Raw genomic sequence first — 20,031 nt, 5'->3', positions numbered from 1 at the left:
TCGCCCTATAAAATCGCTTAGTAAAAAAAAGTTGCCAGGCAAGAATATTTTGACTAGATCGCTGGCTGTCTAGTCAAAATATCCACTGCTGAGGGAGATATGTTAATTCTAGTATAGTCAAAATCGCCCATAGACAAAATCGCTTAGTCAAAGTCACTGGTGCATTTAGTCAAATCGCTTAGTCAAAATTGCTTAGTTAAAGTCGCTCACTAGCAAAAATCGCTCTGTGTACACCCCTTAAGTAATGGCTACAACTTTGTGCTGTTGCCATTTTCTTGTAGCACATAGAACTGTCAAATAAATTTTATTTTATTGAAAAGATGAGCTACAACAAAATGGCTACTTCTCTACAGCAAAGAAATATGGTCCTTCATAATTTTTCTCCCCAGCATTTACACTGTAAGCTGACTTCCTGTTTCTTGAGAAATAAATATAAACGGTCACTGAGGGTTAAACTCCACTTGTAATGAGGAACATCTTAGGAGCTGTGCAGAGAAGAAGTTGGCATGCAGAATCATACCCTCCAACTGTACCGTTTTTGCCGGTACAGTACCGTTTTTGAATGGTCTGCACCGGCAAAAAACAAAGTACCGATTTTCCGTCTTCCAGCCTGGTTCCAGGCGGTGTTCCTTCTTTAAAGAACCTGCGCTATTATTTATTGTGATCATTTACCGCGTGTACAGTATAGAGCAACTGGTGGTACTTATAGTGACTGTATAGTGGTCTGCAGACTACCTGTTTGTAGTTCGCACTGACAGCCGGAAGTGCCCGTCTGAGCTGTGCCTGGAAGCGGGACATATGAGTAGGCAGGGAGTGCAGCGGCGGGGGGTGAGCAGTTTCACCCAGCCAGTTATAGTGTGAGCCGGGATGGCCCCCCCACCGCAGCCTGCCAGCGTCTGCAACATAGAGGAAGCATCGCCCTGCTGTTCTCAGGTAGTGGTGGCAGACGGGCTCTGCTGACCCAATAGGAGCTTGACTGCATAAAGTGCATAGACCATTTACGTAGACTGCTATAAACTTTACCTTTGGCCACTCCCTCTTTCCTGAAGTCCACGCCCCCTTTTTCAATTGTGTACCGGTTTCTGCCCTCCAAATGTTGGAGGGTATGCAGAATAGCTTAATAATTGGTGAGCCCTGTTTACAACTAAGCCATAACAATACCATTGTTCGTACAGGCCTTATGTGGAGTGAGACGTAAATGCAGTTTGACTTTTTCTGGGCAGCAAGTTACACATATTGTGAATGCACAAATTTGTATTGTGGCTCTTTTTCTATGCGAATCCTTATCCTGCCCCTTTGTTCGACTGCGAGCGGGGCTGGCATGTTCAGAAGCAGCCCAAAGTACAGCAATGGCGTGGTGTGGGCATGTAGAAGATGCAGTCAGATTTTGACTATGTTCTGAGTAGGGGGTTGGGTGACATCACTGAACAATATTGTTAACTACACCTATTGAATTCGGTTTTTGGACACTAGTTTGTGGAATCCATGGCCGTTCCAACTGTTGGAAAGTTTCCGACAGTTGCAAGATTGAATACAGACTATCTAATTAGCCGGTTTTCCGACTGTCGGAAACGAGATTGAACACCCCCCTATGTCCGCAGAAACTGAACTCAACAGTATATGATTGAAGTGTGGAAGGAAACCCATCTAGCTAGTAAGAATTGTACTTTTACAAACATATATTCAAAATATAAAATCTGATATTAATTCTGATTTTACGTACTTAAAACTTTTTTTCATTCTGATACGTGGCATCATGTTTATCCAGTGATGCTGTATAAATCATGCTATCTTGGCTTGAATCTTGCCTGAGCACATTTTCATAGCCTCGGGAAGAGGCTTGTTTGGCAGTGTCTGAAACAACATCCCCGAGCAGGTAATCTTCCTGCAAGTAAGAAATCCAATCAGTGTGACTCTGAGGGTGATTCAGGCATGACTCCCTAGAGCTCCACCTAACTTCTGTACACGTGCCACAATTGCTCCACTTCTCCTATGGCTGTTTTATTCATTCTATATTTACTCATGAGTTTATTGCCGCTGTATTTAGTAAGATCTTATTGGCTTTGTTATTTGTATAAACTTTCATGTTAACTTTCTTCTTTCAGTAGTTTTCAAGATATTTTTTTTTTTACTAACTTATTTATCTGTGTATGTTGTTACCTAGATAATGTTGCAATAACATTTGGAAACTGACTTTTGTATAGTACCGTAATAGAATGACTAAATTTAGGTGGTCGTTTTGAGTGTTGCTAGGGTGTTATGTATGTGGCTCTGTGCTCGTCCTATAATTAGCTGAGACGTTTCATTGACTCTGACAGGCGGATTCTAAATCTGAACAATGGACCGTAGCACCCTTTAAATGCCAGTAGCCTTGTGCCTAAAAATCTGTGCTAGCGCCTTTGTTTGTTTTATGTTGTACTGTTTTTTATTTTACAATGTTTTCTTTTATACTTTGATTGTCGTCATAATGATGAAACTTTTGGCTGGTTCCACATCCCCCCCCCCAGAGATTAGGTATTATCGGAGTGACTCGCCTTGTATTCTAGCAAATGCAAACAGTCTATTGGTTTGTAAGGTATTGCCATGTTTTGAGACAGCGTATTGGGTGACACCGAGAGAATGTTTGTGCAGCAGCTGAGACAGGATGTGAATTAAGCATGTAGCCTGAGGGGAAGGTTTTTACGTTGACCACCACCTACTTTTGCTTGAATGCAATGCAGGGCTTGTCCTGCCTGTCTGTGCCTTCTATGGAAGTGTCCTGGTGAAGTTTACAAATGATTCAGTGCAGATTGCTGGGAATTGGGTGTAAATGCAATTTTGAATGATCCCTTGCTTCTTGTGGCTAGAGTTACTAAACATTGGATGTGATGTCCTAGCCCAGACTTAGTGGTGCCAGAATGGAGAGAGGGGGGAGTGTACAGCTTCTACTGTACACCCCGCTAGCATGTGTATACAGTAGAAGCTGTATAAAAAGAGGACTGCATTCTAAAGTTTACTTCTGCGTTGATCACCCCTACTGAGGAGAAATGTTGCACAGTCTATTTAAGAACTTTTCAGAGCTAGTCATTCTGCTTACAGGATCCGGGATGTTGCTGCTGGCGTCCTGTGATCTACAAATTACAGCTAAACTCTACTGGTTACCCGGCTGTCCTGCGTTGAACCCAGCACTCTGAGGGCCAGATTTACTAAGCTTGAAAAGTGATAAAATGGAGAGTGATAAACCATCATCCAATCAGCTCCTACCTGTCATGCTACAAGCTGTGTTTGAAAAATGAAAGTAAGGAGCTGATTGATTGGTGGTTTATCCCTCTCCATTTTAGCATTTTTCAAGGCTAAGTACATCTGGCCCTCTGAGTCATTGTTCTACTTGCTGCCCTGATCCAAAGTAAACGGGATGTGGTCGGTAGACCATAAATAGGTCATCAGTCAATTGGTCGACCACACACTAAAAAGGTCGACATGAGTTTCATTTTTTTCTTTTCAGTACAGCTGTTTTTCGTACTTGACTATCCAAGTGGACATAGAGGGAGACTATAATAGTATGCTGGAAGCATGAGGGGACGTGGTACACCTATACGGTGTCCATATTGACGTAAGTCGACATAGACACCAAAAAAAGTGAAAAACTCATGTTGACCTTTTGACCTTGTCGTCCTAAGTCATGTCCACCTTTTTAATGTGTTGACCTATGGCCTGTCGACCAATAGTGGTCAACCAATTGACGGTGGACCCTATGACCCATACCCAAGTAAACTGCCAGGATGATCTATGCACAGGGCCTGGTTATCAGCTATATGCGGTGTATAGTCAACGTGCAAGCTGCAGCGGACAGATATGTATGCGCTGCGGAGTAATGCGCAATTCCACACAATAGGCTTTACGGAGTACTACGTGGACGACAGCTGGGTGTACGAATGTAAGAGAACGATCTGATGGGTGTGCAGCCAGATGTTCATGTGTATTCCTAGCTTATGTGCATGCCTTTCACATGTAGTAAGTTTAAGTGGCAGTACTAGTAATAACGGCTGCACTTGTGTACGCAGTGATGCGTGCTACAGAGAATATGGGCAACTTCATGGCCGATGTAAGATGTTTCGGAGAAAAGGCAACCATATATAACTGCACCAAAGGCATTGCTTGTAATACAAATGATGTGGCCATTATCCTACATATTAAGAGGTGTAGGCATGAACAATAGGCAACCTTCCATCGTCAGTAGAACTCCCATCTTAATAAATGTGCCCCTAACATTCCGGGCCCTTGCAGCCAGCTGTGTTTATGACTTTTTACTGCTGGTTTTAGCCGAACAATGAAGCGCAGACACAAGGCAGTTTCTACACTCTTGTTTCAGATCGCTTTAGGCCTTCTGTGATGCTTGGCAACCCCAGCACCTGGCATCCCAGTGCTCAGGCTCCCATCAGAGCCTTGTAAAAGTTTTGTCAATGAATAGCTCTGGATACCGTAGGTCCCCTGCATCCTCACCATATTGGAGTAAACCATGTTATCCTGATCCTGTGGTTTTGCTTTGACTGTGGAAAAGGCATTGCTTGGAATATTCCCCGGTGGGACAAAGAACCTGAGCAAAGTTGTCAGAATGTGGACCTAGAATATGTGGTTGTCAGTTGTTGTTTAAAACCGCTTTCACGAGGCACGGAGTGTAATGGAACAGTGGTTGTCAACAATGGATACAGTCACTAGGTTGACTTAATGAAGGTCAACAGGGTCGGAAGGTCGAAACAAGCATTAGGTCGACAATGGGAAGGTCTACAGTCAAAAAAGTCGACATGAGTTTTTCCCAGTTTATTTTTTTGGAGCCATCATGTGCCGGCAGGTGGTATTTCAAACCCTACCACCCACTATGGCGTGGTGGGAAAATATAATAGTGTCCATGTTGACTATGCCGACATCCGGGACAAAGAAAGTGAAAAATTAATGTCACCCTAATGCTTGTCCACCTTGGCCATGTCAACCTAAGACATGTCTACCTTCAGTGGTCGACCATATTATCCATACACGTCACCAGGTTCCCTTGTAAGCAGATGGTGTCAAAATCCCGGCGGTCGGAATCCCAACAATTTCTCCCTCTATGGGTGTCCACCCATAGAGGGAGACTAAAATAGTGTGCAGAGTGTAGCGAGGCACCGGGGCAGCTGCGTGGTGAGCGAGGCATCGGGCCCACTGCGTGGTGAGCGCAACGAGCCTGCAAGGGGGGGGGGGGATCCACAACGCCCCCATGTCGGGATTCTGACCGCCGGGATTCAGTACTGAATCCCTTGCAAGTTTGGGCTCTGTTGCAGATAAGGTGAACATTACATTACCACCTGGTTTGCAGCATATATGATTATATGGAGAATGAGAGAGAGCACCTGGAGAGGTACGAGATATTGAAGAATGTCTGATTGGACTGAATACATAGCACAGGGTTACTGGAGAACTGCTGAGAAAAATATGGTACTTTTAATGCAAAATTAAATGATAGAATACTCATAATTAGCACCAGTCTCAGAGGAGATGTTCAGAACCCTGGGATCTAGCACATGATGTTTATGGAAGTTCTCATAAGCAGGTCCTTCTTCCTTCGTGCTTTTCCTCACTTGAATGGTCATAACCTTTGGGTTTGGCCTCCCCGCTGCTTATTTTGGCGCTACAGTACGTCTGTAGAAATGTTTAGAAACCTTGTCTATGTTCTGCAATGTGATCGCTTTATTCCTTGATCTGGGCTTACTGTCTCTGATGATAAGTGAACATGTATGATTAACCTGATTGTGGATGCAAAGGTGGTGTAGAGGAAGTAAAATTGATTGAGTATATTAGAGGGATTACCCAGAATCCTTTCTACTATGAGGCCCAGTCCAGTATGAAGGCTTGTTGGGCTTCCGTCATGATGCAAACCCTGGACACTGGTGAGCGTAGGCCGATTAGTCAACATGCTTACAGCTCTCAACATAGATAAAGAAAATATATACTGGAAGATAGAGGGGTATGTTAGAGCTAGTTGTGGTCCAACCATTGTGCAGTCAGTAAGAATTCTACTCTATTGATCACCCTAAAAGGTAAGACAACGTTGTTTTGTGTAGAATGATGTAACAATATTTGAGATTAAGCCAATTGGAAAGGCATAACTACCTTTTAGCATGTGGTCAATGACCTATAGTTAGGGTTTGAAGACTTTTATCAGGTTTTTCTGGTGACATTACAGTTTTAGATGAAGACTGGGAAGATCATGTAGGGGAAGTGTGGTTAAACCGGACCTCAAGATCTACAGACGGTTGGACCTGTGGATCTACAGTTATGTAGGAATGAATGCAGGTTCAAAAATGTGACAGTTAATAATGACTACAGCTGTGCACCAGCTAGGTGAGTTGGAAAACGTGGACCGTTGGCAGATCTCGAGGACCGGTTTGGCCACCCCTGATTTTAGGGGTTATGTGTTAGGGCAATATTGATTAATCAGGCCAGACAATTAGGCAGACTAATGCCAAAATGGGTTATCCAAATTGAGATACCAGAACAATTGTTTGTGGATGCCCGAAACAGCATAGATTGGCCTAATCCCATAATACAGAGATACTGGCACTCTTGGGAGTACAGGGTACTATAGATGATTTGTCCCTGACTTTAGAATTGATTTACCAATGTAGTAGATTGGACAACTCCTTGTGAGTGGGTTCCAGTTACTGAAAGAGGCTTCAGTTAATTTTCCAGTGCTGATGCCCCAATTTGTAAGAGAGGTTCTCTTGGATCAATTGATGGACCACAGCATGAGACTCAGACTGGAGAGGCTACATAGGGTGAAAGCATCCTGGGGGAGATGTACAGACATTATCCTAATCCCATTATCCTAGTGAAGCTCGCCCAGACACCACTGTATGTATCACCAGGTTAGTTGCTGAAGAGGTAGAGTGTTAACCCCTTCCTGGTGATTTCCACTCTCCCTCTGTTGGCTGCCGCTCCAGTGATGTCCACTGGTGGCATAAATTCTACACATGCTCGCTCCCATCATTGTCTTTCAGTGGCACTTGTGGCTTTCTTATAAAGAAATATATTTATTTGTCTAAACAATCCTTGGCTGTCGGAAGTGACAGCGCTGTGTGGTGCGACAAGAACAGAAATTGACCTAGTTTTATTTTAAACACTAGGATAATAATCGGGTTAACCAGTAATTGCAGCACACAATGTGCACAGTTACCGATTTGATAGCTTTCACCCCCTTCATACCTATTTCAGCTGAAAACTCTCATCCAGAAGGTGTGGCTTGCCCTCAGTGCAGGAGTGTTTGTCCATTGTGTGGGAGGTGAGAAACAGTCATCCCTATTTGCACAGCTGGCACCTTTCCTCTGTGGTGATTTATCACAATTTATTTAAAGTGACCGCAACACAACCAGGAGGTGAACTTTGCACTTTTTCTGTTCATGGCTTTTGTATTGTCCACAAGCAAAGACTGGTCCACAGCAAACTCCGAATCATGAGGAATTGTCTTTTCTTCCGCTGTGAAGAAGGATGCGATGGGGTAGTGAATGTGGTTGTATACACTTACTTATTTATTAACAGGTTCTTGTATAGCGCACACATATTCCGCAGCGCTTAACAGAGAATATTTGAGCTTTCACATCAGTCCTTGCCCCAGTGGAGCTTACAATCTATATTCCCTACCACATGTACACACACACACAGACATTCTAGGGTTAATTTTGTTGGGAGCCAATTAACCTGTCAATATATTTTTGTATTGCTTGAGGAGCACCCAGAGGAAACCCACGCAAGTACGGGGAGAATATTCAAACTCCGCACAGTTAGGGCCATAATGGGAACCAAACCCATGACCTCAGTGCTGTGAGGCAGCGTTACATAATACAAAAATAAAGGAGAGCATTTTTTGCACAATACATGTCTGTAATGGGTGCAACACTCTTGGTAATATATCATTTTTCTACCTCATCCACTAGGGGACACTTGAGACTTCTGACAGATTTGACAGATTCGGTAACTTTGCGGCCCCTAAATTTCAGTTTGGCTGCTCTTTATTGCAGGGGTCTCAGCCCACTGGTGATGGGTGCTCTGGAATGTCCCCACTGTCATAAGCCTCACTGTTCCCTAGTGGATGAGGGAGAACACAGGATTTTGGTACTTTCTAGTAAATCAGTTTCTTTCATTCCACTGGATACCCACCCTGTGCTATGTTTTCTTGTCTGCATATGTTGTGCAGATTGTTCTACAATTTTCATGTTAATAATAAGGGACTGACCAGGGTCATAAGCCTCCAATGTCCCCCATGGAATCTGAGACATTCGGTTCCTATACACGCTCCCGTGGGCATCGCATAGTGCTGCACATACTTTTTTTTGTACTGCCCGCGGATCGCATCGCATGCAACACGCCTGCATTGCGATGCAATCTGCCCGATAACACGTTGCATTGCACGCTACTGTCACAGCGTGTATGGGGACGGTACCTGTTTTTTGTTTTGAAACTCTTTTTTTTTAAGTTGAAGTAAAAACAGACACATTTGCAAGACCTAGGCATATGAGCAAAGATTAAAAATCATTTTGTGCAGTGGCCAGAAGTGTAAAATAAACATTGCAGCCTACTTTAATGGACAGTCATGAAAATATATGTGTCCATGTTGCCCAAGACTTCTGTAAACTCATAATTTTTGGATACAAGTAAAAGGCACCTTCACTTGTATCCAAAGCACAAGTGCGTTGAGGGTGACAACGTTGCAATAAAACATTCCTGAAACACTCTCTCCACCCATTGCATTTGAAAAATAAAATGTAGTTTTTCCTTCTATAATCAGAAATTTTATATGGGTTAGGTATAACCAGTCTTGTAGAATGGTATTTTTTTTCAGCAGCATTCATTTCCTACTCTCCGATGTAAGTCTCTGCCCCTTCTGAAAAATGCATAGACTGGCCAATTCAGGAGTAACAAGGTTGAGCGGTGGATATCGGCCTCCCGGTTTTGCTGCCTACAGAAGTCCTGGGCCACTGGGCACTCCCAAAGGCAGCCTCCTCCCTGACACATCAAGGGCAAATATGAGAATCTGATAAACCCATTCTATACTGTGGGGAACAAATAATTCATATTATACTTGTTTAGGGACAGCACATTATATGTACTAGCATGGTAATATCTTAATGGAAAAAGCTTCTTGCTGTGTGAGGTATTGATGGCTTTTGAGACACCATATGTACTGTATGATGAGGTTCTCCTGAATTAAAAACAAAACACTGCCACCAGGAAGATCATAGTGAAGCATAAACTCTTATGGGGCGTACACACAGGGAGATTTGAGCAAGATATTTGTTCTGAGCAATTTAGTGTGGGAGATTTTTGTTAAGCAAAAAAAAAAAAAAAAAGATACATTAAATAATGGGTGGGTAATACAGGAGTGAGGGTGGCGTAGATCGCTTCCTAAAACACGGGCAATTGGCAGTCCCTTGCTAAGCGACCTAAATAGATCTATACTGCATGCTTGAATGATCTAGACCAGCGATAGCATCTTTATGGGGAATACACACTGAGAGATGTGTGCTTCATTTCTAGTCCGATTGTTAGAAATTATGCAGAAATCTCCCTGTGTGTAATGGGGCGTACACCAGGGTTGCCGACCCTCCCGGAATTCCCGGGAGTCTCCCGAAAAATCGGGCATGTAAATGCCGCAATCCGCGGGTCTCAGAGGAGGGGGCGGAGCTAAAATGGCACAATCGTGACACTTTAGCCCCGCCCCCTCCATGGAGATCAGTCATTTCTCCTATTACCCGTAATGGGGGCGGGGCTTAATGACATCACGGTCAAGCCCCGCTCCCGATCGGGTAAGGAAAGTCTCCTCTCCGGGCTTCTCCCGGAGAGGAGCATTTAAAAGTCGGCAACCCTGGCGTACACATTGGGTGATTTTTATCACATTCTCTAAGCAATCTGACTTAATTTGAGTAGATCGCTTAGAAATTGCTCCTACATCGCTTCATGTGTAGGGGCTGTAGCGACAGCAATATGCGGCACCGCCACATGTTGCTTTCGCCTGTTAATTAAGATCCAGCATGCTGGATAAATCTAGTTACATCACCGGACAGGGCCAGTGTTCTCACTGTAGAACACTGGCCCTGACAGATCGCTCAGCAGCACATTGCTGTGTGCTGAGCGATCTAGCATTGCTCAGCAAAATCTCTCAGTGTGTAGGCCCCATAATGCCCCATTAGAAAGTCATCATCTGTTTTCCACTTCTCTCTTGTAATTCTAACACAATCTAACAAAGTTAGTATAAACAGAACAAATCCCTGCTTCAATGTAGCCGTACAACGCAGAGGAAATCTTTATAAGCACAAAGAATGTTAATAAATGGGATTTACATTACAAGAGAATTTTTAAGCAAAGCTTATTGAGGACAAAAGTTATGATCCGTTGATGAGCAGGAATAGAAATTTCAAACCGATTTTTAAACTTTATGCAAAATCCAAAGAAATCTAATTCTGCAATTTTGGTAATATGCAGAAACTTTCTCCGCAGCGGACTGATCGCCCTGGAACTGCCGATTCTTTTTTTTGTGCTCCAGCCTGATTCTGGGATCTCCATACATTTCTTCCAATTTACCTACCAGTGTTATAAGCCGCTCCCAGACCAGTCTTTGCTCCTCCGTTAGATGAAGGCGGTCTACCTCTATCTTGCTGGTACCACCTCAACTCATTGTCCCGGCCACTGTCTTTTTCTCCTAGTCCGCTCTTGCCTTGTACCTCAGCTATTACATCGGTTACAGGTCCATGTAAGGAAGCCGTGAGACTGTCACACTTGATTAATTCCGCTGAGTTGACTTCCCGTTACCAAGACACTCCCCCGGAAACCCATACTCCGCCAACCCTGGCATAGACAGCTGAACGTATCAGAGTTGGCTTGTGTTGTTACCATGTTGCGCTGCTCACTCCAGCGCTGTTTGTTGCCCTTGAGTAGTTCCATTGATTAAACTTCTATATTATTTTATTTACTATTGCCAGCTATCAGCACATTAATGGTATGCACTCTGTCTGCCTTGCCAGTTTACCATTTGTGGTAAGTCTGCACTTATTGCCCCTCCTGCCTTGTATGATTCAAGCTTGGGTGGATTGGGAACAGGAAAATGATCTAAAAGTGGCCTCACGTGGGCGGCACCAAATTAAATCTAGGCAGAACCAACACCAATATAGGCAGGATGGATACATCCTTACACCAGCTTTGTGTAAGCCATTGGTTTCAAGATGCTTAACAGCCTGGTGCCCCCACACCATCAAGCTCCTGTGACAAACCACAAACCTACACATTTCATAAAATACCGCAACCCCCCCACACACCCACCCCACGGACACTGACAAGCACCCCATAAATTGTTACACCCCCAGATAGCACCCACTTCTGTCTCTTTAACAGGTGTGACAGTGGATGTAAATAGTCACTGGCTGACTCACAGGTGCCTAGGCCTACTGGAGATCTTCCCTGTAAGGGCTGTGGCCAATCGGCCCCTGGATTCCAGTCATTTTACTGTTGCACCGCTCTTATTGCACATCATTGTGATAGTCATTAATTCCACGCTGAGCATCAGTCGGTGTTTGTTGTGCCAGCAATGAATGCATACACTTGTACGTCCTCCTCATGTCATATGCTGTGTAACATTTCCTCTGGAGTTCCCTGGATGATGTTCGGCGTCTCTGAGTTCTACAGCTGCTGTTGCAAAACTTCCTGTGTTGCTGAGTCAATCACTCTTCTAATCCTGCAGACTCTGTGCTGGAGAATGCCGGCTGTCATGAACGGTATCTGTGTAGACAATGTCTAGGTCGACAGTTGCTAGGTTGCCCACTAATGGTCGACTTAAAAACTGTCAACTTAACATAGGTCGACATTGACAGAAGGTTGACAAGGACATGGTTGACACTCAAAATGTCCACACAAGCTTTTAATGTTTTTATTTGTTTAGACCAACTTTTCAGGTGTCGACCTAATCACGATCGACGTAGAAGTTGTCGACCCCCTATACCAGAATCGTCATGCAGTCGGGGTTGGTGGTTCAGCTAAGTGGGTATCACAATGTGAGCTGGCATCTAGTATCAACCAAGGGGGTGTAGTATAACACACCGACAGTGGTGATTTCGACAGTCATTACTCCGACGTTGGAATCCCGACTGCACAGGGGGGAGCGCAATGAAGCCCCTTTCGGGCTCGCTGTGATCGCCACGCTGCGGGCACGGTGGCGAGCTGCGCTCGCCACCTATTTTATTCTTCCTCTATGGGGGTCGTGGACCCCCACGAGGAAGCAGTCGGGATTCCCACGTCGGAGTAATGACTGTCGGGGAGCCGTCCGGCACCCCAACCAAGGAATAACAGCATAGTCATTGGAATCTGTCCACATGTAATGAGCTACAATACTATTGGGGAGGAGAACAAAGACCTTGACCATTAAGGTGCCCATACACTAGGGCGATATAAATGCAATTTGGTCACTTTTTTTTTTGCGATTACTGAGATAAATCTCCTAAAATGCATCCAAGTTGCATGTATTTGACAGATGGTCTGATGCGCGATCCTGTGCGCATCGCATTGGAGCCTGAGAGTCGCACCACCAGCAGGAGAGATCTGTCAGATCGCAGCTAGGCCAGCGAGGCTTGCCTGCGATTGAATGCGATATATCGTATGCAAAAGGAGGCTCCCGGGGGAATCGCGGGCAATTTCTTCACTCTGAGAAGTCGCCTAGTGTATGGCCAGCTTAACTCTTCCGTTGATGATTGCAAATCCTCGGCCAGCAAACCATCAATGGTCATCCCTATCAGTTTCGCATATATCACCAAATATACCCAACCTCCGATATTGCAGTGCGTTCACGCAGGCTGCTATCTTCTGTCATGTGCCACTGTTTACATTTATATTGCTTTTTTCATATGGTTCAGTTATTAATGTTAAATGAAGAGTTCTGAGGACCAATTGTTGGCACAGGCAGTGAGATGGCTGTGTTAGATCAGCTCTGTGCCTACCTCCCACATAATCATCAGCTTCCCACAAATGTAAAACTGCTAAAAATGTGTGAAGGCGGAGGGAAATTACATGGTAGCACCGAGGAGTCATCACACCAAGGACAAGGTTATTTAGAAGATCTGCTGGATATCGCCTTTGTTCAGCAGCTGGGAGCCAGTGGTCTACACTGTCATTGCTGCTGCCATTTCTGGGCCTTTGCTTGTGTAGCGCTACTGCCAAACATCCTGGGGAACAAGTATCGGGATTCCTTTCCCAGCAGTGAGAATGATGGTAAAGAATAACACCAAGCTCATAGCTACTATGGACTGGCCGATATATAACCCTAATACCTGAGCAGAACAAAAGCCTGCCCTAGAACCAGGGTAAGTAGTGGTTCTGGTTTTTAGCTCTACAGTGTCTAAATAGACAGTAGGTCTACCCCAAAAGGTTGACAGGGTCAAAAGGTAGACATGAGTTTTTTGTTTGTTGATGCTTATACCAGCTGGTTCTTACTCAGGGTTGCCGTCTTTTGTAGTCTCCTCTTCGGGAGCGGGGGTGGGGCTTGAGTGTGACATCATTAAGCCCTGCCCCCAGGATGTAAAATAACCTGATTTGCTGATCTCCATGGAGGGGGCGGGGCCCACAGATTGCACTATTTAAACGCCACGGACAGGGGAAGCATGCTGCGATGGGGGTGTGGAGCAAGGGTCTCCCAGAATCCGGGAGGGTTGCCCACCTTTCCCGGGGACCAGATTTTTGGGAGGCTCCTGGCCATTCCGGGAGGGTAGGTAACCCTATTCTTACTTCACCATCTATGTCGACATGGAGAGTGAATAATATAGTGTGCCCGATGCATGGTGAGCGCAGCGAGGCTACGCGTCACAGTAAGTGAGGGTCTATGTCAACAGTTGTCGACATTGACACCAAAAAAAACTCTACTTTTTTTTCATGTGGACATTTTGACCCAGTCGCCATTGTGACCATGTCGATCTATTGCATGTAGACCTACTGACTGTCTATTTAGACACGATCTATGAATCTGCAACCGTTTCTCTGTAAAAATCGGCCGATTTATATCGGACAATCAGTCGGAAATCTGCCAAAAAAATCATTCCAGTGTGTGGGGGCTTTAGAGAGACAGTTGTAGTTCTCAGCAGCTGAGTTTAGTCTAGACGTGTTCATGTCTCCACTTTCTGCTGTCTCCCCTCAGTATACAGTGACACATGAGCCCTGCACAGACATACCAAATACCAACAACTACTTTATTATTGGTGCTTGGTTGGTATGGATCATAGGATGGACAGTCTCTAGGTCGACATAAGCCAAGGGCGCTTTGCTTGCCATGGTTTGTGCCAGGTGCCTCGCTCCGCTACTGCCGCACATGGCACACTATATCATTCCCAATGGATGTTAAAGTATGAAGAAGTCTCAAAAGTTTTACTTTCTTGCGTATACTAGGAATTTGACTTGGATTGCTGTGCAACAGCCAGTTAGGTACAGTTAAACAGTGATATATATACGAACACATACAGGTATATGCTAGAAGTACCCTGGAGGATATAGACGCAGGGGGCACATACCCGCCGAGCTGCACAGCGCCTAGGCAGCCATCAGCGGCGCCACTCGGAGAGACAGTATAGGGAGAGACAGGAACACATACCCGCCGAGCTGCACAGCGCCTAGGCAGCCATCAGCGGCGCCACTCGGAGAGACAGTATAGGGAGAGACAGGAACACATACCCGCCGAGCTGCACAGCGCCTAGGCAGCCATCAGCGTTGATGACCGATTCATGTTTCGACCATTGCCACATCAACTTTTTACGTGTGGTGACATTTTGTCCTATATATTGTAGATGTATCATCTGTATCCTGTGGTTGATAATGTGTCTGACTTCTATGAGCCACACTTACTTCCCCAGCAGCTACAATTGTAACTCCACTATTTTAGCCACGTGCCTATTAGACCATGCTTGCATACTTCACTGTCCACTCCCCTGAGAGGGGCAGAGTGGTGGGCACAATTGGTCATGGCCGAATGGGAAGGTGGAGAGACCAGGGGCATGACATCACAGCCAAGGAATTGTGTCTCCCTCCCCCTCTATGATGACTTGATTCAACGTGAATCGGGTCACTCCCACACCACTCACTTGTACTCAGTTGTGTAGGCGGCCATGCGGAGGGTGCAGGGTACCTGCAGGCAAAGTGGGATACTTGCCCACCTTTACGGAGACTTAGAGCACCCCTCGGTTTTTGGGCCACTTCCAGCTGTTCCAGGAGGGTAGGCAAGTATGTATTCTACTGTAAGCTCGTTTGTGGGGAGACTAATCAAAGATTGCAGAGAGAAAAAGTACCAATGGGCTCCTGTCACTTTACAGGCTGTTTAAAAATGCCAGTTAGGATCTGATTAGTTGGTACTCTCTTGCTCCTCATTCTCTTTGATACACCCCACCCTTGGGCAGTGTAATTTTTTACCTTCTATTTTCTGTCTTTATATATAATTTGGTTCTGCAGCATTGCACAATAAGATGATAATGTCAGCACTTTATAAATAAAAGGTAACAGTAATACATGTTAAGAGGCTTGGCATTTAATTGCCATCCTAAACCCCAGCACATGAATTACAAGCTACTGCTTCCATACAATTATTCTAACTTTTCAGATATATTATATTATATTATTAGACTGTGCCATGCAGATTATATACAATGGTGAGGGTCCCTGTACCTCCTAAGGGTTCAGAGTAAATTAAGCTAGCACCATTACAATTACAAAGTCATTTGGTTGGTGTCCACCATGGATGTATGTATAGCATCACACAGGCATAAATACAAGTAACAGACAGAGTGTTTACACAGTGCTAGATACACAGCCCTTCCCTTAGGGGGGTACAATCCAGCTTCATTGGAGGTCTGCCCCAGTTGCCACACCTTTCATTCCTCTGCCAGCAAGGCATGGACCTTGTCCAATATCTCCCTGTCTTTGACAAGTACACAATTTAGCAAAATCTGCAGAGACAAAAATCTCTTAAACTATACTAAACTTAAGGCCCATACACACTAGGCAACTGTGAGCTGAAAGTCGCTCAAAACACCCAGTTTGAGCGGCTTTCAGCTCAAAGCCGCCCAGTGTTTATGCTCCGGCGGTGAGTGCTGCTGCACGCTCCTGCATCATCGCTGGGAAAGCCGTTCATCTGCTGGTTATACCAGCAGATGAGCGGCTTTCAGGATGGCTTTGCATAGCGCTGCACTATGCAACGCCGTCCTCCCCCCCCCCTCCGTCGGCGCCGGGCAGGGGGAAACCCGCTCAGTGTGTATGCACTGAGCAGCTTTCCCCGCAGCGATGATTGGCATAGTCGCCCAGTGTGTATGGACCTTTATACTTTAAATAACATACATTTCTAAATAGTTCTGACAACATATGGGCACTCTTTAATTGTAGCACTTATTGGAAGAGTTGGACCTGGGTCTTCTAGTAATGAGTATATCTATCTTGTAGATCCTTGTATAGCCCAATTCTTAAACTTTGTTTTCCCAGTTAACCTTGACAAAGGTCAGTGTAAAGTCTTGTTTCTTGGCTAATGTTTTTCGCTGTGATCTCTGCTGCACTCGCTTGTGACATGTTCACTGCTGTGTCTGTGTGTTTTCAGTAGTGTCTTTTTTTTGGGCTGAAGTGTTTAAATTGGGCTGTGATGGGGCACAGTGCCTGTGAGTTTATATAATCCAGACCCATGGCTTTAAGGTACTCTATAGGCCCCATACACTACAATGAGTTTGCATGATTTCATGCGGTTCCGACCTTTCGGGACGATCTATCGTTTGTAAAGTGGAAAATCGCATGCATGCAATTTATCATGGCTAGATACAGTATATCTTATGCAAAAGTACATAATAGTATGGAATCACTTCCGGGAAGGTCCAGGGGGAGTTCAAGGGAAATCTCATCTGACTTCAGGGTCAGACACTGCTGTGTCTGTGTGTGTTTTCAATAGTGTTTTTTTTTTTTTTTGGCTAATGTGTTTAAGTTGGGCTATTGGGGGTTAAGCTGGCCATACATCTACAGATTGTCAGTTTGGGCTGGTTGGGACAAAAACCTGGTAGTATCTGAGTGACAGTTTTTGGCAGTTTTCCAGCATTTCAAAGCAAATGGCCAACTGTCATTTGCTCTCATCCATTACCAGGATTTTGTTCCAACCAGCCAGATCTGACAATCGATCTGTAGATGTATGGCCAGCTTTATTCTGATTGATTCGCAGCCTTGCGAGTTTGCCAAACTCCGCCTTGCGAATGGTGGCCTGGCCGTGTGTGTTCGCACGCACTGGATGCAAATTCGCAGCCTGTGGGAGAACACTCACATCATTTGATGGTCGCCAACCATCGAATTATGTGGAAGGCACACACACATCTAAGTCTGCTCAGAACAATTTTAGATGTGCGTGTGCACTCTGAGGGAAGTGGGCGGGCAGCTGACATCCAGTGATATCAGCTGCCCGCCCCCCGTACTCGCATCATGGGCACATTCGCATGAGAACGCCCAGCATGCAATATATCACAGCTAGATATATCGTATACGATATATCTTATGCAGAAATAGCACAAATGTACATAATAGGAAGCAATCACTCCCTGGATGTTTCTGAAATACCTCAGTTACTCCTGGTCCAATGGCGGCAATGCCAATACCTCTATTCAGTAGATAGTGCTGCCAAACTGAACTCATCCAAACACTTCTACCTGCTCTATTGCTTATGTCAGGGATGGGGAACCTTCGGCCCTCCAGCTGTTATTGAACTGCACATCCCAACATGCCCTGCAACAGTTTTAGCATGGCCAAATAGCAAAAATGCAGCAGGGCATGCTGGGATGTGTAGTTTAACAGCAGCTGGAGGGCCGAAGGTTCCACATCACTGGCTTATGTCCTTGTCCATCGGCTGGTTCCCGTACGCTTGTTTCTGATGTTTTGTATTAACCTCCTCACCACAGTTGGGTTTCATTTATTTATTGTTTATACTTTTTGAGATGAATGCAATTTGAGCTTCGATTTTCGTGCTTCATCGCTAGTTTTAGTATGTTTGTCCTTTGGTGCAGTAATAATTAGATTATCGTATGATCGCAGATCTCCACTATTGTTTCTTAATGCTTTAATCAACTTTAGGGTATTTCAACTAATCCTTTTTGTCTCTCCACTCTGCAGGTTGTATGATCTGCCTGGGCCAATCCACTTATCTGAGATTTAACCACCCAGCTGAGGCTCACTGGATGAAAGCCATGATTCCTTCCACTGGGAGGAGCACTTCGTCAAAGCTGCACTCTGCTGGTAAGAACTGTGAACAACAGACCTCTCCTGCTAGTGTACTAGGACAAGGGGCTGGGATCTGCGTCTATACTGTGTTTTTAGGAATATTTCATGTTGACAACAGTCATAACAGGATAAAAATACAATGAGTGCTCCCGTTAAGTATCCTGCTCAATTGTAGTCTTTCAATAACTGCAACAAAAAATATAAATATATATTTCTCTCTCCTTCCTAATCCGTTCCGTTCCCACCCCTGGGAATTTCATTTAAATTTACAATTGTTGTTTTAGCTCATAAACGTCTGGAAGTATTTCTAGCATTCTGATTGGTCCAGTTCAAATTCTTGTTTCCTAGTGTTTCCTCATTCCTTGAGATGTATGTTTGTATATTGGGGGCTTTCAGTAATTTTAAATGGTTTAAAAATAGCAGATAAAAATGCATTTGTTAGGTTTTTTTTAACGGTATTTCTTTCTTATTTATAATTGCATTGTGAACAAATAATTCCTCAATAATAGTGCTTATATTTCAATGTAACACATTTAAAACATGTGAAAAGATCAAATTATTCTCAACTATTTCCCTTTTTTTTGTCTTTTTTTTTCATAATTTATATATATTTTTTTTTCTAGAATCTTCACCTTCTCTTCTGAACGGGTCCCATGATGGCTACCAACGTAATTCCCCTTCACATACTTCACTTGTGAGCTCTATTGAGAAAAACCTTCAAGATATCATGGACTCTTTGGTTTTAGAGAGGCCTACACCTTTGGCCAGGAAACTGTCCCAGTCATCCAATCAGAACCTTTCCACTATGTCTAATGGCGGAAGCAGCCGTATGCTTTCACCACCTACAAGCCCAGTCTCCTCCAATTCTGGGTATGAAAATGCATTTCAGTCTCCGTTGTCCTCTCCCGGCAGTCTTACAAGCCCTTCTTCCAGACAAGATGCAGTAACCTCCGCAGTACCCCCAGTAGTGCCTCTTAGAACATCCAGTTTTAGCCACTCTTTGCCACGTCCCTTGCCCACATATGGAGGAAGCAATTTAGAATTAAGGTCAACACGTGGGGCAGGGGGTAATTATCTTCATAGCCCACCTAGTCCAGGAGCAGGAATCCGAATGGGTGGTGTCAGTGTTCCCAGCAGTCCACTAATGGGCAGCAAATTTCAGCATTCACTTATGGATAGACCCTTGAGTCCTTACAAGCAGACGGTGGGGACAGCAAGGAGTTTGCCTCCCGAAAGCCCTAGACTGGGGCGAAAAAACCCAGAGAGTATGAGAAACCTTCCTCCACCGAGTCCTTCTCTGTCGCGAAGAGGGATTCCTAGTTCTTCCAACCCTCCATCCGAGAATCCATCAAGAATCCCTGATAGCCCCCGTGCTCCAGCACGTCGCAGAGTGGGCAGTGCAAGTTCTCATGGCTCTGAAGATAACGTCTTTTCCAGGCAGATGAGGGATCGTAGCCCGTCACCCTCCGCATTTCAGGAACCCCGACGACTGACTCCCGCCTACAGCCTTGGATCTCTAGGAACACCTTCACAGAGTCCGAATGCTCAGCGGAAGATGCACGGACTGAGAGAACGCAAAAATAGCATCACTGACATCAGTGACAACCAGGAAGAATTACTGGATTACCATCGGAGGCAGAGAGAGGAGCGGCTAAGGGAACAAGAAATGGAGAGACTGGTAAGAGCTACAGGAAATGCAAAGAAATATGTAAGGATGCAAAATGTATAATGGTGACACCAGCACAACAAATACAAAAAGTA

At 44.7% G+C, this 20,031-nt stretch overlaps 1 protein-coding gene across 22 annotated transcripts in view; it reads left to right on the top strand.

Moving 5' to 3' along the window:
- The window catches only part of PHLDB1 (pleckstrin homology like domain family B member 1), a 198,677-nt gene that overhangs the window by 128,237 nt on the left and 50,409 nt on the right, over positions 1 to 20,031 (top strand). For 21 of the 22 annotated variants that reach the window (XM_083162499.1, XM_083162498.1, XM_083162497.1 and 18 more), the window contains 2 exons: positions 18,163 to 18,285; positions 18,894 to 19,948. In XM_083162499.1, coding sequence (XP_083018625.1) covers positions 18,163 to 18,285; positions 18,894 to 19,948 — 1,178 coding nt within the window. Of the gene's footprint in view, positions 1 to 13,015; positions 13,356 to 18,162; positions 18,286 to 18,893; positions 19,949 to 20,031 lie in introns of those variants that run through there. The other variant, XM_083162509.1, reaches the window with a different exon arrangement.

This window comes from Crinia signifera, chromosome 19 (assembly GCF_055691185.1).
Source record: "Crinia signifera chromosome 19, ASM5569118v1, whole genome shotgun sequence".
Lineage (NCBI taxonomy): Eukaryota > Metazoa > Chordata > Amphibia > Anura > Myobatrachidae > Crinia > Crinia signifera.
This window is presented reverse-complemented; position numbering and strand designations above follow the sequence as displayed.